General features: G+C 36.3%; 5 protein-coding genes and 1 non-coding gene across 7 annotated transcripts; 2 read left to right on the top strand and 4 right to left on the bottom strand.

The window, feature by feature from the left end:
• The first annotated feature begins 742 nt into the window (after positions 1 to 742).
• On the top strand, positions 743 to 2,688 carry LOC125206000 (molybdate transporter 2). The gene is made up of 2 exons (XM_048105248.1): positions 743 to 1,246; positions 1,506 to 2,688. Exons 1-2 carry the CDS (start codon positions 797 to 799, stop codon positions 2,445 to 2,447), a joined length of 1,392 nt encoding a protein of 463 aa, XP_047961205.1. The 5' UTR covers positions 743 to 796; the 3' UTR covers positions 2,448 to 2,688.
• Positions 2,689 to 2,992: 304 nt separating this feature from the next.
• LOC125206001 (deoxypodophyllotoxin synthase-like) lies at positions 2,993 to 4,612 on the bottom strand. Its single transcript, XM_048105249.1, has 4 exons — positions 4,199 to 4,612; positions 3,689 to 3,749; positions 3,440 to 3,588; positions 2,993 to 3,356 (listed from the first exon to the last, which is right to left on the bottom strand). Exons 1-3 carry the CDS (start codon positions 4,579 to 4,581, stop codon positions 3,457 to 3,459), a joined length of 576 nt encoding a protein of 191 aa, XP_047961206.1. The 5' UTR covers positions 4,582 to 4,612; the 3' UTR covers positions 2,993 to 3,356; positions 3,440 to 3,456.
• A 2,409-nt stretch (positions 4,613 to 7,021) lies between these two features.
• On the bottom strand, positions 7,022 to 10,781 carry LOC125203830 (aromatic aminotransferase ISS1). The gene is made up of 9 exons (XM_048102307.1): positions 10,639 to 10,781; positions 10,402 to 10,449; positions 9,576 to 9,704; positions 9,313 to 9,372; positions 8,697 to 8,853; positions 8,214 to 8,320; positions 8,030 to 8,088; positions 7,712 to 7,820; positions 7,022 to 7,602 (listed from the first exon to the last, which is right to left on the bottom strand). Exons 1-9 carry the CDS (start codon positions 10,699 to 10,701, stop codon positions 7,150 to 7,152), a joined length of 1,185 nt encoding a protein of 394 aa, XP_047958264.1. The 5' UTR covers positions 10,702 to 10,781; the 3' UTR covers positions 7,022 to 7,149.
• A 1,218-nt stretch (positions 10,782 to 11,999) lies between these two features.
• On the top strand, positions 12,000 to 12,084 carry TRNAM-CAU. The gene is given in 2 exon segments: positions 12,000 to 12,037; positions 12,049 to 12,084. It is a non-coding gene; the product is annotated as a tRNA-Met (tRNA).
• A 462-nt stretch (positions 12,085 to 12,546) lies between these two features.
• Positions 12,547 to 13,902, bottom strand: LOC125203816 (protein CDI-like). 2 transcript variants are annotated; one of them, XM_048102276.1, is made up of 3 exons: positions 13,825 to 13,902; positions 13,686 to 13,724; positions 12,547 to 13,614 (listed from the first exon to the last, which is right to left on the bottom strand). In XM_048102276.1, exon 3 carries the CDS (start codon positions 13,591 to 13,593, stop codon positions 12,823 to 12,825), a length of 771 nt encoding a protein of 256 aa, XP_047958233.1. In that variant the 5' UTR covers positions 13,594 to 13,614; positions 13,686 to 13,724; positions 13,825 to 13,902; the 3' UTR covers positions 12,547 to 12,822. The 2 variants fall into 2 exon arrangements, with proteins under 2 accessions (XP_047958233.1, XP_047958232.1); XM_048102275.1 differs by lacking the exon at positions 13,825 to 13,902 and having other exon boundaries at positions 13,686 to 13,816.
• A 1,040-nt stretch (positions 13,903 to 14,942) lies between these two features.
• Positions 14,943 to 16,233, bottom strand: LOC125204411 (auxin-responsive protein IAA17-like). Its single transcript, XM_048103072.1, has 5 exons — positions 15,951 to 16,233; positions 15,673 to 15,854; positions 15,467 to 15,578; positions 15,290 to 15,351; positions 14,943 to 15,179 (listed from the first exon to the last, which is right to left on the bottom strand). The coding sequence occupies exons 1-5, from the start codon at positions 16,121 to 16,123 to the stop codon at positions 15,142 to 15,144; spliced, it is 567 nt and encodes a 188-aa protein (XP_047959029.1). The 5' UTR covers positions 16,124 to 16,233; the 3' UTR covers positions 14,943 to 15,141.
• Between the last annotated feature and the right edge of the window lie 1,918 nt (positions 16,234 to 18,151).

Consider the following 18,151-nt stretch of genomic DNA (forward strand, 5'->3'; position numbering starts at 1 on the left):
CGTACCACTAACCTCGTGCTGCCACGTGACACGCTATACAACAATATTATGGTCTTATCCAGCAATATCATAGTAAGCGGTTTTTTAGATGAATTTTTACAAATTGCTTGATAGTACTACGTGGATTGCTGTGTAGAGTGTTGAGTATTGTTGTATAGGCTATAATGCAAAATAAAGGTATAAAAAAGCAATATGTTTATATATATACTGTAACTGAAACATTCTATGCCTATACAGCAATACTCAACAATCTACATATTACTATCATGCAATTTATGCCTCTAATATTGCTGAATAACGTGCCACATGGCAACTTGAGATTGGCAGCACGTTATCACTTTAAAAGGGTTGTCATCTTAACATAATCCTTTAATTACATGTATATACTTTTAAATTGGAATATTTTAAATAAAGTACTCCGTAAAAGATTCTACAAAAATTTTATCCTCGAGATATTCCAGCCAATTAAAGAAAATGAAATAATCATATAAAAAATACTCCCTCCGTCCATAAAAAATAAAGCAATTTGTATATGACACATGTTTTAATGTAAAATTGAAAAAGTAAGAGAGAAGGGAAAAAAATAAGTAAGAAGTATTATTAGTGGAATGATGTATAAGATTATTATTTGTTGAACACTTTGCATAAATTAATATGCTCTATATTTTGTAGACGGCCAAAAACAATAATTGTGCTCTATTTGTTTTTGGACGCGGGGCATAGAATTTTCACAAACTTCAACACCTGTTAATCTATTAGTACTATTCAGTTAACTTAACACACACAGTAACCAAAAATGGCCGACGAGTCGCCGGAGGCCGTCTCCGCCACCGCGCACCTCAACCGCCACCTAGACGGGATGCGCCGACGCGTCACGACCGCCCTCAGCCTCAAGACCTCCCTCCTCTCCGAGCTCAGCGGCGCCGTTGGCGACCTCGGAACCTACATCCCCATCGTCCTCGCGCTGACGCTCGTTGTCAATCTCGACCTCTCCACCACCCTCATCTTCACCGCCTTCTACAACATCGCCACCGGCGTCCTCTTCGGCACCCCGATGCCGGTCCAGCCTATGAAATCCATCGCCGCCGTCGCCGTCACTGAGTCGGCTCATTTGACGGTGGAGCAGATCGCCGCCGCCGGAATCTGCACCGCCTCCGTCCTGCTCTTCCTTGGCGTCACCGGCCTCATGTCAGTCCTCTACCGCTACCTCCCCCTCCCCGTCGTTCGCGGAGTCCAGCTCTCTCAGGTAACATTTCCCCCCAAATTTGTTTCTTTTTATTTCCTGCTTCGAATTCATCTTCTCTCCCGTTTTAATCAGGAAATTTTAGTTCGAATTCGTTATCTCTCTCGTTTTGTCAGAACTAGTTTGATTATACAAGTAGTTTCCTTGGAGCATGAATCAGAAATCCGTATATTCCTTATCTATATGCCGTCGAGTTGTTCGACAAAATGTCTCAGTGAGTTTTGTATTAATGAAAGCTTATCTGAAACACCATCTCTACCAGGGACTTCAATTTGCATTTTCAGCAATCAATTACATTCGCTACAATCAAAATTTCAGCAAAACAACCTCAACCTCGACCTCGGATCCACGCCCCTGGCTCGGCCTAGACGGACTAGTTCTTGCCCTAGTTGGCCTGCTCTTCCTAACTCTCACAACCGGCGACGGCAGTGGCAATGCAAGTGCAGTCGACGAAGTCCCGATCAATCGAAGAAGGGTTCAAAGAAGGCTCCGGATTCTGTCAGCAATCCCATCAGCGTTGATCCTTTTTTTGCTTGGAGTAGTACTCTGTTTCATCCGTGATCCTTCAATCTTTCAAGACTTGACACTCGGTCCGTCTAAGTTCCATGTGCTGAGCCTCACGTGGGACGATTTCAAAGTCGGGTTTATCCGAGGTGCAGTGCCTCAGATCCCCCTCTCAGTGCTCAACTCCGTCGTTGCAGTTTGTAAGCTCTCTGGCGATCTGTTTCCGGGCACAGAGCTGTCCGCCACCAAGGTCTCTATCAGTGTGGGTGTGATGAACTTGGTAGGCTGCTGGTTCGGGGCAATGCCTGTCTGCCACGGGGCTGGGGGGTTAGCCGGGCAGTACAGGTTCGGCGGGAGGAGTGGCCTATCCGTGGTGTTTCTTGGATTGGGCAAGCTTGTGATCGCGCTGCTTCTAGGGAACTCCTTCGTTCGGATCCTGAACACGTTCCCCGTTGGGATTCTTGGTGTGCTGCTGCTGTTTGCTGGGATCGAGCTAGCTATGGCGTCGAGGGATATGAACTCCAAGGAAGAGTCGTTTGTGATGTTGGTGTGTGCTGGTGTGTCGATGACAGGGTCGAGTGCTGCATTGGGGTTTGTATGTGGGATTGTGTTGTATTTGCTGTTGAAGCTGCGTGAGATGGATTGGGGATGGAAGGCGGATTCCGGTGCCGGAGATGAACCATTGTTATCTTCTCCGTAGAGAGAGAAAGAGAGTCGACCTTTTCTTGCCTTTCATAAATTTATTGTTTGTATAGTTTTGGTGATGTTCTGTGACTACAGACATGCCATGGTCTATCAATTGGTGAAATAATGCACAACATCGACCACCATTGTGTAAATATAGAGGTTTCAATGTATATTGTAAATTTGTATGCATCACTTGGGAAGATGTTTGTAATCTTGCTTGAAAGCTCAAGTTATAGTACATTTGTATTTGGATATGAACTTCTCCCAGAAAACTCGGACCATTGCTAATTATCGATCAACGGGTCTTCAGAGATGTCGACGAGAAGAGGTGTGGAAATACCTTCGTGTCCTCCAACTAACACTTCTTGTTTCCTTCATATGGCGTTGAAAACTTAAAGGAGTATATACTTCTGTTCTACTCTGTGATGTGAATCCTCAAGAGACCGAATGGACTTTCAATTGAGCCTGTAATAAACAGAATAGATTGGGAATTATCCATATTCCCAGCAACCGGATTGTTCGGATCTATAACAATAACAATAACAATAACGACAACAATTACAGTATAATTTTATCTATATCGTACACAATGACTTCGTACAAAGAATAAAACGCCAAATCCTAATATCACCAACATACAAGCCATATGAACATAAAAAGAAACAATACAAACAAATACTATTCAAATCCCACAATATGAGTGGATGGCGTGGTCAATGGTGGGCCCACCATCCTTGCAGTATTGAAGGAAATCTATGCTGTTGAAAGGTTTAAACCTCAAAGGATTTTGATCATCAACCAACTCTTGTGGCACTTCCACCAGGCCATGAACGAACCCAAACACTCCAAAAGAATACCTATCCTTAAATCCCCTTGTAATAACCCTATGTGTCGGACTATGTAACCTCCCATTGCTCCATGCCTGATAATCAAACATATATATTTTTAATCACAAATTTAAATAGTAAAAAAATTTGGAAAAAAAATGATGAATTTAGAATTTACCATGAGTGATTCGCCTACTAAGACGATAAATTTGGAAGGCGATGGCTCAAAATCCATCCACTCTCCCTGGCGATTTTGGACCTGCAAACCCTCGATTTCGTTGGAGCAAAGCACGTTAAGGAAATTCTAGTCTTTGTGAGGTCCAAGCCCTGTGCTAGACTCGGTTGAGTTAGGCGAGTTGTATTTAATGAGTCGGATCATGTAAAATGACGAATCGCTGTGTTTTTCTAAGCCGTAGCTGCTGCTCACCATTTTCATGATCGTCTTGTTCAGTTGCAGCAATATTTTACCGTGTGAGCATATAGTTTTGCTTCAAGAAAAATAGAAACCAAAAAAAGTTTTAAAAATTCATGAAAAATAAAGAAAGATAATCTAGTTACTTTAAATGCTCAAGAATAATGAATTTTAATTCATAAAATTTGATTAAATTATGAGTATTCCCGTAAATTAAAAAATAGAATATTAAATCACAAAATTCCATATTTTCCTAATTATCAAAACCATTCAAATACATGTAAAAACAACTAGAATATAATTGCCTACCAAGGGGCATTTCAATTTGAAAAAGAAAATGAAAAAAGTGCAAAAGGGAGTAAGAAAAAGGCATGCAAATTATAAAGCATAGAGACAGTAAATAATATTTTTTTAAATTCAAGGACCGCAAAGTTCAAGATTATTTTTGCAGTTCACTCTTGATACAGTTTTAACACTAATGTAATGATTAACATTTGCCAAGAGAGAGAGATAACAGGTAACTACCAGAATTTATCATTCCCATGAGGCCACATGAGGCTGGTGAAGTTTTTGACCCTTTGAAAATTTCCTTCATCTTCAATTCCAAAATACTCTAAATAAGGTATCTTTGGATACCTACCATCATATCCAAAGCCTGCAAGTTCAGAAGTGTACTTCCTTTTCGTCTCATCGGGAAGAGAAAACGCCTCATCCAACGCACTAAACAAGGACTCGTGCAGGTGTTGTTGATCAGGTCGTGTCTTTTCATTCGACACGACCAAACACCCGTAGGTTTCCAAGGCACGTCGCACTGAATTTGACGTCGACTTCCACGAGCTCGACCCAGGAGTCAAGCTCGCTTCGGTGAATTCGAAGATGGGGATCTTAGGTTCTTCATAAGAATCCATATTTCTTGTCACTAATCTCTTGTATGTGTGATTTTTAGTTGTTGTTTCTTTACATTGCCAAGTAGGTGTGTGGTATTTATAACAAAAAAATTAAATCATAAGGTTTTGATTGTTAATATTATTCATATTTTAGTGAAGATGAGTATACTTGATTTAAGTTCATTACTATATGCTGTCTTTTTTTAGGCCAGATGTATTTCCATTAACTAGCCAATGATCTTAAAAGTTTGAAATTACTACGATTTTGAATATAGCTAATTTAGGAGTAGTATCTTTTGATATCATCGTCATGCATGAATCACACTGGTCCATATAAATATGAAAAATTGGACCACAGTTGATCAAAATATTAGCCTATCTATTATCCTCAACGTCAAATCGAAGCTTACAAAATTATTACTCCATCCGTCCCGATTAAGAGTCACACTTTTCCATTTTGGTCTATTCCTAATTAAGAGTCACACTTCATTTTTACCATAAATAGTAAGTAGGTCTCACATTCCACTAACTCAATTCACTCACATTTTATTATAAAACTAATATAAAAAAATAGATCCCACATTCCACTAACTTTTTCAACTAACTTTTCTTTACATTTTCTTAAAATCCGTGTCCGGTCAAAGTGTGATTCTTAGTCGGGGACAGAAGGAGTATATTATAAGTGTGTTTGAATGGGAGTTTATATTTTATTTAGATAAGAGCATAATCATTTTGCAACAATGCTTTTCTTGGTTTTTTAATTCTATTTATGGTTTTTGAGTTGATGGTATATTATATAAAGGATATTGACATCTAATATCACGAAACTTTCAAAAAGTTGAATTTTTTCCACAAACTTTAAAATTGACAAATAATATCACGAACTTTACACCGTGTTTGTTTTTTCCCACGAACGAAAAAATTCCCACAAATAGTATTATGATACGGATTTTTTTCGTAATTTCTCGATAACAAATTTGAAAGTTTCAAGTTTTTCAATATTTGAAGATGGTTTTTCTTGAAGCACACCCTCCAAAAATTATTCTTTAATCTATTAAAATAACATGAATTTTTTCATTCGTGGGAAAAATAAACTCGGGGTAAAGTTCATGATATTATTTGCCAATTTTAAAGTTCGTGGGAAAAACCCAACTTTTTGAAAGTTCCGTGATATTAGATGCCAATATCCCATTATATAATAGTCTTTAATAACATATGTTTGATATGCTATATACTACCACATTATAGTGTGAAATTCCAAAACTATCCTCTGACTTTTTATAGTGTATAAGGCTATATTAGTAATTTCAGTTAAATTAAGATTTACATTTTATTGCTATCACTGAATTTCTGTTGATAATAATACACCCTTTCGCTATTACAATGAGCCTTCGCTATTACAATGAGCCCTTGCCTATGAATGGACCACGCAGAATATTTATATGGCAATTCAAACATTAGATTGGACAAGTAAACTAATAATCACGCCGATAGGCGAGCACCAAAATTAACACTTGACACTGTTTTTTTATTATTTGGGATATCGACATCTAATATCACGAAACTTTCAAAAAGTTAGGTTTTTCCCACGAACTTTAAAATTGGCAAATAATATCACGAACTATACCCCCAGTTTGTTTTTTCCCACGAATGAAAAAGTTCTCACAAATAATATTATGATACGGATTTGTTTTCGTAGTTTCTCGACAACAATTTTGAGAGCTTCAAATTTTTCAATCTTTGAAGATAGTTTTTCTTTAAGCACACCCTCCAAAATTGTCCTTCAATCTATTAAAATAGCATGAATTTTTTCATTCATGGGAAAAAACAAACTGGGGGTATAATTTGTGATATTATTTATCAATTTTAAAGCTTGTGGGAATAAACCTAACTTTTTGAAAGTTTGTGATATTAGACGCCAATATACCTTATTATTATTTTTTTTTTCGGTAATAACTACACATAATTGAATATAACATTCTGACTAATCAGCATAATTAAATTCGAATAATTTGTCACCGATTCGGCTGACTTTGAAGACAAACACTAGAACTCAACTATATATATTTATTTTGTGGTCCATTTTCCCAAGTTAAATAAACATATGTGATAATCAGATATGTCCATTTCAATGGGCCAATTTTGAATGTTTAAAAATACACAATATTCCAATAATAGAGCTAAAATATTTTACTCAACTTAAGATTGATATATGATCTTGCTTAAATATTTACTTCCATCCACAATTGGCTAGTTTACTTACAAAAGTGTGACTAGTTTTTGTACCATATTATTGGTTACTACCACTATTAGTTTGTTTAATTTCTTAATTATCCAATTGGCTGCTACCATTGACTTGGGTTCGGCTTCCCAATAATAATAATAATAATAATAATAATAAATTCAATAATCGAGCAACATTTTGCTCGGCATCAATTATCAATCATATGCAAAGAAAAAGTGAAATATGGAAATTTGGGCATTTATAACATTTTATTCTTTTCCATCTGCAGTTTTTCCTCAGAATTCACAAATTATTTGTTTCTGTCACAATTGATGGCTAAATTGCCACAAGAATTCAAGTGAAAATCATGGCACCATGCCTTCATCTACCAGCTGTTGCAGCCCTTTCTTGAGCCTCTTCGACGCCTCCTCGCATTGCTCCTCAACCAGCCCCCCGAACGAGATCCTCACGTATCCCGGGCACCCGCTGGAGCTACCGGGTATCAGCGCCACCCCATGCTTCTTTGCCAGCCAACTAATGACCGCAAAGTCGTCCTGGTACTTGTCCGGGAGCTTTGCCCACAAGTAGATCGCGCCTTCTCCTCCTTTAACAGAATCTTTCCCCAACGGGGACAGCGCGTCTATAAGAACCTCCCTGTTTGCAACGAGCTTCTGAACTTGATCTGTCACCCATTTCGGCCCCAACTTCAGTGAGTGAAGCGCCAGCTGTTGGGATATTATGGAAGCACAGATGGGAATGTTGTCTTGGACCTTGAGGAGTTGCTCGGCTAAGCCTTTGACTTCCGAAGGGTAAGCGATCTGCAAGGCCACGGTTGATTGTTTCATATCAGGAAAGGTTAATCGAAAGTTCTGACTACTCGAAAGATGATAAATTTGATAGATTTTTGCCACATGAAATTGAGCTTACGTATCCAACTCTCCATCCCATCATTCCATAGGCTTTGGAGAAGGAAAATATGTTGACGATGTGATCATCCTCAATGCACACATGCTTTCGACCATCGTACATGAAGTACCTACAAAGCAATGAAAGTATCAATTGTGTTGAATTTCCCATGTTTGGAATGGAAACACTGCAAAAAACCAGGCAAGATTCGACCGCACAAACAAGGGAGTTGGAAAGTTGTTTCGAACTAAGCATCAAGAAACTTGCGATTATTCTGATAAAGTAGCAATCAATCGAATGGTATCAATATTGTAAGTTCAATGAGAAAATTTTACTTACTCATAAGTGTTGTCAACCACAAGCCAGCATCCAGCTTTTTTGCAAATATCTGAAATCCTCTGATCAAATAGCAAATGCAGAGAAATATAGTGTCAAGGCAAACATTGTTGCAAGAAATGTTTATGGAAATTTTGCAGTGGCTAGGTAAGAGATGGAATAGAAAACGAGTCAAGAAGAGACGAACCTGGAGAAGTGGTGCAGGGATGTAGGTTCCCGACGGATTACCAGGATTTACAACAGTTACAAGCTTTGGAGTCGGTTTTCTTTGCTGCAGTGTAGTCTCCAACCAGTCTGGAAACAGACTGCATTTCAGTACTTATGAAAGCAACGTAACAGAAATCGAACAGCATACAACACAATCAAGACGCGCAGCAGTCGCATCCATTATGGACAATATCTCATCAGAGGCAGATAATGTATAAACAGACTGAACAACAAGAAGCAAATATGGAGAATGGATGAATCAAATAGACACCAATCTTATGATTTGGGGAAAATAAGAAGGTAGTGATAAAATTCAAATGTGGCTTCTTACATTTATTCAGACTCGGAAGTCTTGCTACCGGTTAGCTAGCTAGCATACATGAGAGTGCAAACCATGTGTAATTGTATCATACAAGCAAAATCGTGAATAAGACGAGTATTTTTATCGATAGATTCGACTGACCTGCATCTGGATAAAGCGTATTGGGATCACCAGGGCCCACCAGAATGTCAGTCACTCCAGTCATCTGGAACGACATGTATGAATTGAAGTAGTATGGGGCGAACATGACAACACTATCTTGCGCATCACATAGTGTAAGAACAATATTGACAAAAGCCTGCAAAATTTTGGCGATGATAGTAAGATTATGCAACATGAATATGATGATGGAAGTAAACTAGCTACGGCAAAATATGTCTGAATGCTGTGTTGTTACATATGACACAAAAGTATTGGAAACAAACTTCAAATCAGCAATGTAACACGAGTTCTGCAGAGCGGAAAATCTATATGTATGCAAATCAAGACTCACAGAGAGAATTTTAAATCCCGACAGATGAGCTAATAAGAAATCTCCAAGAAAACACATCATCTAAATGAGGTCAAAATCGATCTGGTTAACTTTTTCTACCCCTAAGGAGATCCACAAAAAAATACCATTACAGAAAAGAAATGGCTAAGAAGCTTGTTCATGTGCCATGTACATTCCAGTTACACTATAGTTATAAGCCTCTGACATGCCAAAACTCGTTTCTATACTGTTCGACAAAGAATATATCATGAGGGAACCACTCACCTGATTTGCCCCGGCAGTCACCATCACTGAGGATTTCTTCAACTTGTTCTCATTGGATAGCTGCAACAAATAATTAGCTTTAGAATCAAAGTGATAGATTTAACCAGGTTGTTGTGTAAGAAGGATCAAGCACACAAACAATGAACAATGACATAAATGTGCTTAGGCATATTATGAATATCCTCAATCATGAATAGGGATGCATTGCAAAAAACAAGCACTAGGAGAAAGAAGAATTTTTTTATGTAACCAACAAATATGACCTTATCCATTAAGGCCTCTCTGAGCTCAGGGAGGCCTTCATCGGCACCATAGCGACTAACTGAAGGCTCCCATACTAGTTCTTGCACTTTCTCTAGTGCCTCCTTCGGTGGTAGCCAGTACACTACCCCCTGCAAATACCACCATTTTAAATTGATAAGATTGCTAAAATATACTACAAAGATGCACACATTAAAGTTCACTAACTAGAAGACAAGTGCTTACTTTAAGCTTCCAAACAAAGTGCTAAGATAAATCAATAACAATATTGGAAAGGCAAACCAGCATAAAGCAAGGGCATCTAAATCGGATCCAGTTTATGTCGATAAAAAGATCTCAATGCCAGCACCATAGACCTCCTTTTCAGATTTCATCATAATTTAACATAAAATTGCTACAAGCCAAGTGAATTAATCACAATAAACTATAGTTAGATGCAGTAGTTATATAGAAAGGCCATATTCAAGAATACAAATCTCAAGATGCAGGAGCTTTTGTCTGCCAATACGATCAAGAACCTTTAGAAACCATAAACTAATCCCAATCAACACCATTGATTAAACAAATCTCAGCTCAAACAATGTTCCAAAAAGAACAACCTAAACTCACTTTAAAATAGCTTTCATCAATTACAGAAATGTCAAGTTCAAGAAAATGCACTTTCCCAAGAATTAGACAGCACAAACTTCATAGTTCAACAAAACAAAATCATTAAACACTTCACACATCTCAATTTGTCAACCTCGATAACTCAGAAAACATGTTGAAAAATAGAATCTCACAAAAAAGTTGCAAAATTTAATTTAACATTGGGAAAAGTAAAGAAACCTGAGCTAGAGAAACGCAACCTTTCACACCTCGGATCAGCTTCTGCATCTGAAAGTATGAAAACATTAGTTTTTTACGCAATCTCAAGTAAAGAAACCACCTTTTTCACAATTAAAGCTACTCATTCATCAAAAATTCAAGAAAACAGCTACAAATTATAGAGTACCATAAACATGCCTATAAAATCAATTAAGAAATTTAAAGGGAATCCATTTTTTATAGATAAAAATCCAATACCTCAACCATAACAGGGGTTTCAGTAAGCAAAGCCCTCTTTGCAAGCATCCCATAAGAACCCATCTCTCTCTTGCTCCCTCTCTCTCTCTATCTCTATATTATAGGCAAGGCACCCACAAAATGCAAGCACATGTAAGTAAGAGATAAAATAATTATTTCACCATATGAAGATAATGAAATGTTTGGCGTTTTCTCACCACCTACCCTTGCAAGATTAAATTTTTTGTCGATCTCAGTCAAAAAGATTGCATAAAAAAGGTATAAAAGCCAAAGTATACGTATATTAGTTTGCTTTTCTATATTATAATTTCGCACCTACCGTTACTGCTTGCCTTTTTTGCGTGGAAAAGATAAGTTCAATAAATATCCTCAAAAAGGTCGAGCAAAAGACTGTATTTCAATGGCTAGTAGCTTTCTAATTTATTCAATCTACTAAGATAACGTAAGTGATAAAAATAATCATAAAGATGAGTAAAAGCATATACCAAAATTTTATCAATTAATTAATTGCTGTTGTTCTATTGATCAAGAAAAAAAAAGGTGACATGGAGGTAGCAATTAAAGTGCAAATAGTAATACTATTCAATCTCTAAATATTGTTGGTGGGCTACAAATAGTTTATTATATTTTTGAGTATACAAGTATATTCAAATATTGTGGGGCTTTCCTCCTATTTTCTTTATGCTTTATTAAATTTGCCAAGGACTCAGGAGATGGCAGATATACATGAAGGCGATGTCTTGCAAGCATAGAAGTTAACTAATTTTATTATTCAATGATAATTTATTATTCAAAATCACGGATATTAATTAATTCAATATCATAATTCAGAAATGATTTTTTGTAGCAATATAAGAGAAAATCAGTTAGCTAAATTTTCTCTTCCCAAATAATACTTCATCAAAATACACAAACTTAATTTTCCATTCCATAATTTCCATTAGAGCATTATGTTAGTATCAAAAATTTAAATTGTGCAAAAATAAATTAAAATATACAATTAAATCGGCTTGGAGGAAGTTTTTGAAATTTATTTTAAAATGTCCAAACCAAATGCTACATGAAATTTGATTTTGTAGAAACTAATACAAAATTATCATTTGAATTTGACCAACCAGTCAACGACTCTACTAAGTGCAAGCATATCTATGGGTATAGTTGATGATTCTCAAATTTTAGTTAGTCTTTCTAACTTTAGACTTGGTTCTGAAAGAGTTGCTATTCTAAACTACTAAGTTATTACTATTTCTCAAAATCTTTTTATTCTTTCAAACTCCAAATAGTATGGCTTGAAACTTAGAAGTGTAAATTGTCACAAACTAATTGAAATCAAATTGAAATAGTTTGTTAAGAATCAAGATGGGGTGGTGGCGCAGTTGGCTAGCGCGTAGGTCTCATAGCTTCTGAGTAATCCTGAGGTCGAGAGTTCGAGCCTCTCTCACCCCATTTTTTAATTTTTATTTATTCTAGTTTTTCCAATTTTTCTTATCAAATTTCAAAAAACACCAGTCACTTTCCTTTTTTGCATTCTACTATAAATACTAACAATTGAAAAATCAATCACGTTTTTCAGTTTGACTTTTTAAAACCATCAGTTACCACCTACCAGTTGCCACCACAAAAAACCATTCCATCTTCCTTTTCTTGTGAATACTAACAATTGAAAAATCAATTACGTATTTCGCTTAGCTTTGGTGGGTTTTTGAATATCAATTTTGACTCAATCCAATTGTACAACTCTAGTTTACACTCATCAAGAATTTTACAACTACTTCACTCCGAGGTAAATATTAGCCTCTTTTATGGAGGTCAATTTTTAATTTTTTACTACTAAACACTATTTTAGCTTTTAACACCTCAACAATCTCTCAGCTTCATACAATACTACCAAACAAACACATCTCATCCTTCTCTGCAGATGACTCAACATTATATAGCTCAGGACAACTTCAATCATGCTACAACAAAACTCAATCTGAATCAAGCCAACCATCCTACATAATCCCCCTTCACCAAACAATAACCATCACAAAAAAATACAACCCTCACACAACCAAACAACATTCACATATAAACCAACAAACACATAACTCCAATCCCAGCAAAAGAATCCTCTCAAAACAAATGCCAACGATCCGAATCCCCCTCCTCCACGAACCTACATTGTCGAAAGACCTACAACACCTAATCCTTCCTCATCTCCTCCAACTCCTTCAACCATAGCTCACCAAACTCACAATCCTTCCATTGCTCAAACCACGGCCCCCCAAGCGTGTAATGTATCGCCTTCGGATACGTGCTCGGATCACCCTCCACCGCCCTATTGTGCCCCACAAGGAAGTTCCACACAAAAGGAACCTCACCAATCTCACCATCTTCAAGCCATTGGAACCTATGCAGGTACGCTCCCGTCTCCTTGTTCACGACATCGGGCGTTAGCACGCGATTCTTCGGGTGGCCGCAGTTGTAGACCACCATCGAAGACCAGTTCTTCCTCGGATACACAGTCTGCACGGCCCCATCCATCTTCGTGGTCTCTTTAGGGGCGTAATCGTGCTGAACGCACATGATCGCGTATTTCTCATCGATCAATCGGAACAATTCGCTGATATCGGCTAGGTATAGGAAATCGCAATCCACGAAAACCGCCCAGCCGTCGAAATTGGCGAGGAATGGAGTGAGGAAACGGGAGAATGAGAACTCCGTGCTCTCTAATTTCCCCCTTTCACGCCAATAAACCCCCTTTTCGCGCAATTCGGATTGCTTGATCGGGTGGATTTCGAGCGGGATCGAAGATCTTTTCAATAGAGAGTAGCGGCAGACTTCGTAGGCGAGATCCTCGCGCGGATCGTAGCCGATGAAGATCTTGAACGGCTTACCGCTGGCATTGCCGTTGCTCGATTTTGGATCTGCGACGCCGTTTTGGTGGTGCGGCTCTGCTACGGAATTGGGCATAATTTCTCAAAGGAATAAAACCTAGAAAATGAAATCGAAGGAAATGAGAAGAATTGTGGAATTCTTCGTAGAGAGACTGCTGTTTGTCATACCTGGCTAGGAGAGCAGATCTGAGATGGGCGAAAATGGAGCTGTGTAGTCGAAGAAAAGCGTCAAGATTGGATTTTTTTTTCAATGCAGTTTTTGTAGTTTCAATTTTGGTCGATTTAGAGAGATGAAATATATACTCACCGCAGATGCGTCGGTGGCCGAAAGCGATTGAGCGAATCTAGTAGATTTTCCGCACTGGTTTTGACCCTTAAATTGAAGTTATAATTAAGCAATAAATTTGCTAATGATCCATTCAAATATAAAAGCACCGGTTTTTGGAATTGTTTACTTGACATTAATGGCCCATAAAATGTGGGCTGTAGGCCCAACATAAGTTCAGAGGAGAGCTGGACAGATGGGTCAAGCTCATGATCCAACTAATTCACCTAATAAAAAGTACAACTAATTTTTTTTCCCACTTTGGTGATGTTCCATTATAAAAAAATTCAGTTTTTTCCATTCAATTTTAATTTTTCGTAATTTAGTTTAATTATGTAACTATTAATATAGGGATTATTTCTAACATTTAATTTTGAAATTAATTATTAGAATTTATTATTAAGTCCATATATATATGTGTATAATTTTTGAAGTTTCAATTTAGGAAAATAATACTGCTAAAATGAAATTTTCATAAATAATTAAGTTAAGCATATAAACAAGTCCTAAAATGCAGCCAAGAGCTGTTGATAACTAGATTAAATTTCAGTACATAACTTTAGAAGAGAATGACCATCAACCTACTACTCCCTCCGTTCCATAGTAATAGAGGCGTTTTTCCATTTCCGTCTGTTTCAAAGTAATAGAGTCATTTCCCTTTTTAGTAAAAGTCATTACAATTTTTCCACACCTACTTTACTCTCTTACTTTTTTCTATCTTCATCTCTCTACCTTTTTTATTTTCCACTTTATTCTATCTTTACTTAACGCACCTAACACAATTTTTCTTAATTTCCATGCCGAAAAGTTTTGCCTCCATTACTATAAAACGGAGGGAGTACTATACAATAAAGCTCAACAAACAATGTCGTTTAATTACTTAGCCAGAAATTATGGATAGATCTGAATATCAGAAATATTAGGTCAAAACAATCATTCGATTGATCAATAGGTCAGAACTAGCACATTATGTATAGCTATTTTCATATGTAAAACATTGGGATCCAACAATATTTCAGTGGAGACATAATATATAGTACATTTATGATCAACGATTGCGATATTTTTTGGAAAAAAACAAGAGATTCGACATTTGCTAATAAACTACTATAACAAACATATTATTGGAATAAGTGGTGTATATTTCAAAGTTCCAAAAGTGAAATTAAATCACCAAAATCTATAATAAAAGTTTGTTACATATAACTAAATTCCTAAGATCTAGAATAAGTAAGAAACGCCTCTATATGCACAAGAATCTCTAAACCAAGAGATCCATTGCCGCCGAATCCTTCTTCATCAATTCATGCTTAACCCATTTGAAGATGTTTTAGGAGCTGCAAAAAAGAAGAAAAAAAATTAATTACATAAATTCCAAATCACAATATATAAGCATGCATATCTTGTGTTAAAACTGAATGTATTTAATCAAGGATGATTCTCTTACATAATCCAATAGCCTCTGAACTCTTCATCAATCTCACTCTCTTACATGTCTCAACAAACATACTGCACAAAACCAATAAAAATTTATAAATAAACAATACTACTATAATACTATCAGTAAAATCTAGATCTTAATTTAATTTCATAACAAAATAAAATATCAAAATTGAGAACTTACTTCCAAGGAACATCTCCAACCAACATCCAATCTCCATCTCTATCCTCATAAGTAGGCACATATTCTATCCCATTTGTAGAATCTATGATCTTCCTCTCATTCATTACATTACCTAAAATCACCAAAATACATATTTTCAACATTAAAAAAATAATTATAAAAAAAACCAAAAAATAAAATAAATTACTATTTTGATATAAACTTACAAATGGTTAAGCATGTAAACATCTCCTCCAAAGCAGCCAAGAGTTGTTTATAACTAGAATATATTTCAAGATCAACTTTCCTCAAATATGGAGCTCCATCAACAGCCACTTTCACATATTTGCAGCTCTTCATCATATTTTTTCGGTAAGATCTCACCGGCGGCCACCCCACAACTTGCGCCCTAAAAATCAACAACATATTTCACATTAATTACCGAGAAAAAAATTCATTTAGTCTATAAACCTCACACCAGTAGTCTGTAACAACAATTACTCACTTTGTTGGAGGCGGTGTCGAGATGCTAACTTCGTCGTGATCGCAACTTGCACCGAGTTTCAAATCCACCATGTTGCTAAACCCGCGCTTGGAGCCGGGCTTGGGCGGCGCGCCGCCGCATCCGCCGGGTAAGCCCAGCGTAAGGTCGGTTTTAAGGCAGCCGGAGAATTCCATTTTTCCGACAGAATGCTTCGGATTTGGGTTGAGAAATCAAAGCAACGAATGCGGGAGGAGAAAGATTTGACTATTTGGGATTGAACTTTTTTGCGTGTGATATTTTGTTTTTGGTTTTTGCTTGATATAAAGGGGAGGAAACAAGACGTCAGCGTGTGGGTAAACGACGGACCAGTGGCTGATCGACGCGTGTCCGATGATGAGCGATTATGATTTCCAAGTCGATTTGTTGTGATGGTAAGCGTGTGGGTGTGCGTGTTTTGTGATTTTGAGTGCCTTTCCGACATGTGGGCCCACCGGGGTACGATTTTGTCTTTTTTATATGAGCAAAATGCAGGGGCCTCTTTCTTCTGTAGCATTGGTGTAGCTGGTCCAGCTAAAACTTATAAATGCAATGGATGTTTTATTTATGGACTACTTTTAAAACCGAACTCAAATAATATAAATATACTCCAATAAAACTGTATTTTACTGCCTCTATCTCGTAAAAATAAGAAATTTGGGAACTGACTCAAGTTTTAATGGGAGTTTGGTAATGTAGAGAGATAGAAAAAGAAAAGAAAGTAATTGAATTATTAAAGTGGAAAATAATTAGAGAGAAAAACATAATACCAAATATAGAATGAGCTAATTTTGTGGGACGAAGATAGTATAAATGTGTAGTAATAAATAGTACGAGGGATGGAGGTATTCCTTTCATCTGCGAATAGGAGTCTCGGTCTCACATTTCACTAACTCATTTCACTCATATTTCATTTAAACCTACTACTCCACTATTTACTAATGGGACTCATTAACTACTAACTTTTTTCCATTCACTTTTCTTAACATTTCTTAAAACTCGTGCCACCAAGAAATGAGACTACTAATAGCGGACATAGGCCGTATATATTAGTTGCAGGTTATATTATTCAAAATAGTAGTAGTACTACTATTTATAATTTGAGATATTGGCATCTAATATCATGAAACTTTCAAAAAGTTGAGTTTTTCCCACGAATGAAAAAATTCATGTTATTTTAATAGATTGAAGAACAATTTTGGAGGGTGTGCTTCAAGAAAAACTATCTTCAAAGATTGAAAAACTTGAAGCTCTCAAAATTGTTGTCGAAAAATTATGAAAAAAAATCCGTATCATAATATTATTTATGAGAATATTTTCATTCGTGGGAAAAAACAAACTCATGATAAAGTTTGTAATATTATTTGCCAAATTTAAAGTTCGTGGAAAAAACCCAACATTTTGAAAGTTTCATGATATTAGAGGCTAATATCCCTTATAATTCTATACAATACGTAAACAATTTGTTGTACTGAAATAAAAAACATTGCATTGGACGTTTACAGTCTTGCTTTAGAAATTTTTAAAAAATGAAATACTCGCATTGTACTCATCCACATCTATCATAGATGAGTGTGGTATCAGGATTTGAATCACAAAACGAGATGATTTAATCTAAATTATATATTTTCCTAGTGCTATCAATTTCAGTATAAATAAAAATGACTTTGTTCAGTGTAGTGTTATTATTGCTTTTTGTAAGTTTTTATAAATGTGCGTGGGATACGTATGTGACGTACCGCGTACGAATGATACAAAATATGCATATGTATATATGAGAAGTATTACTATTTTGTAAATGTAAATATACATGCCGTAAAGGCTAACATGGAGTTCACAAATGTAAATTGATGTAACATGACACCACTAGTTTGGCAGGATGGGTCACTAAATTTGTTGTCAATTCCATATAAGTTTAAAATAATTATTTGGCTCAATTGTTGTATAAATCTAATATTTTACTGTTTTAAGGCATTGGCCTCAAATTTTCTCTCGATCTTTATACAGAACATATTAACAAATCAAATTCCATCATAGCATGACTTTTAAAAATATTTTTCAAGGATATTTCAGAGTCTATTTTCAAACCACGAAGCTAAATGTCCGAAACACTATCACTAGGTCAAAATATATGCCCCTTTTATAAAGAACAATTAGAGAAGCTTTATATAATTAAAGGTGATTAG

Source organism: Salvia hispanica, chromosome 2, assembly GCF_023119035.1.
Source record: "Salvia hispanica cultivar TCC Black 2014 chromosome 2, UniMelb_Shisp_WGS_1.0, whole genome shotgun sequence".
Taxonomy (NCBI): domain Eukaryota; kingdom Viridiplantae; phylum Streptophyta; class Magnoliopsida; order Lamiales; family Lamiaceae; genus Salvia; species Salvia hispanica.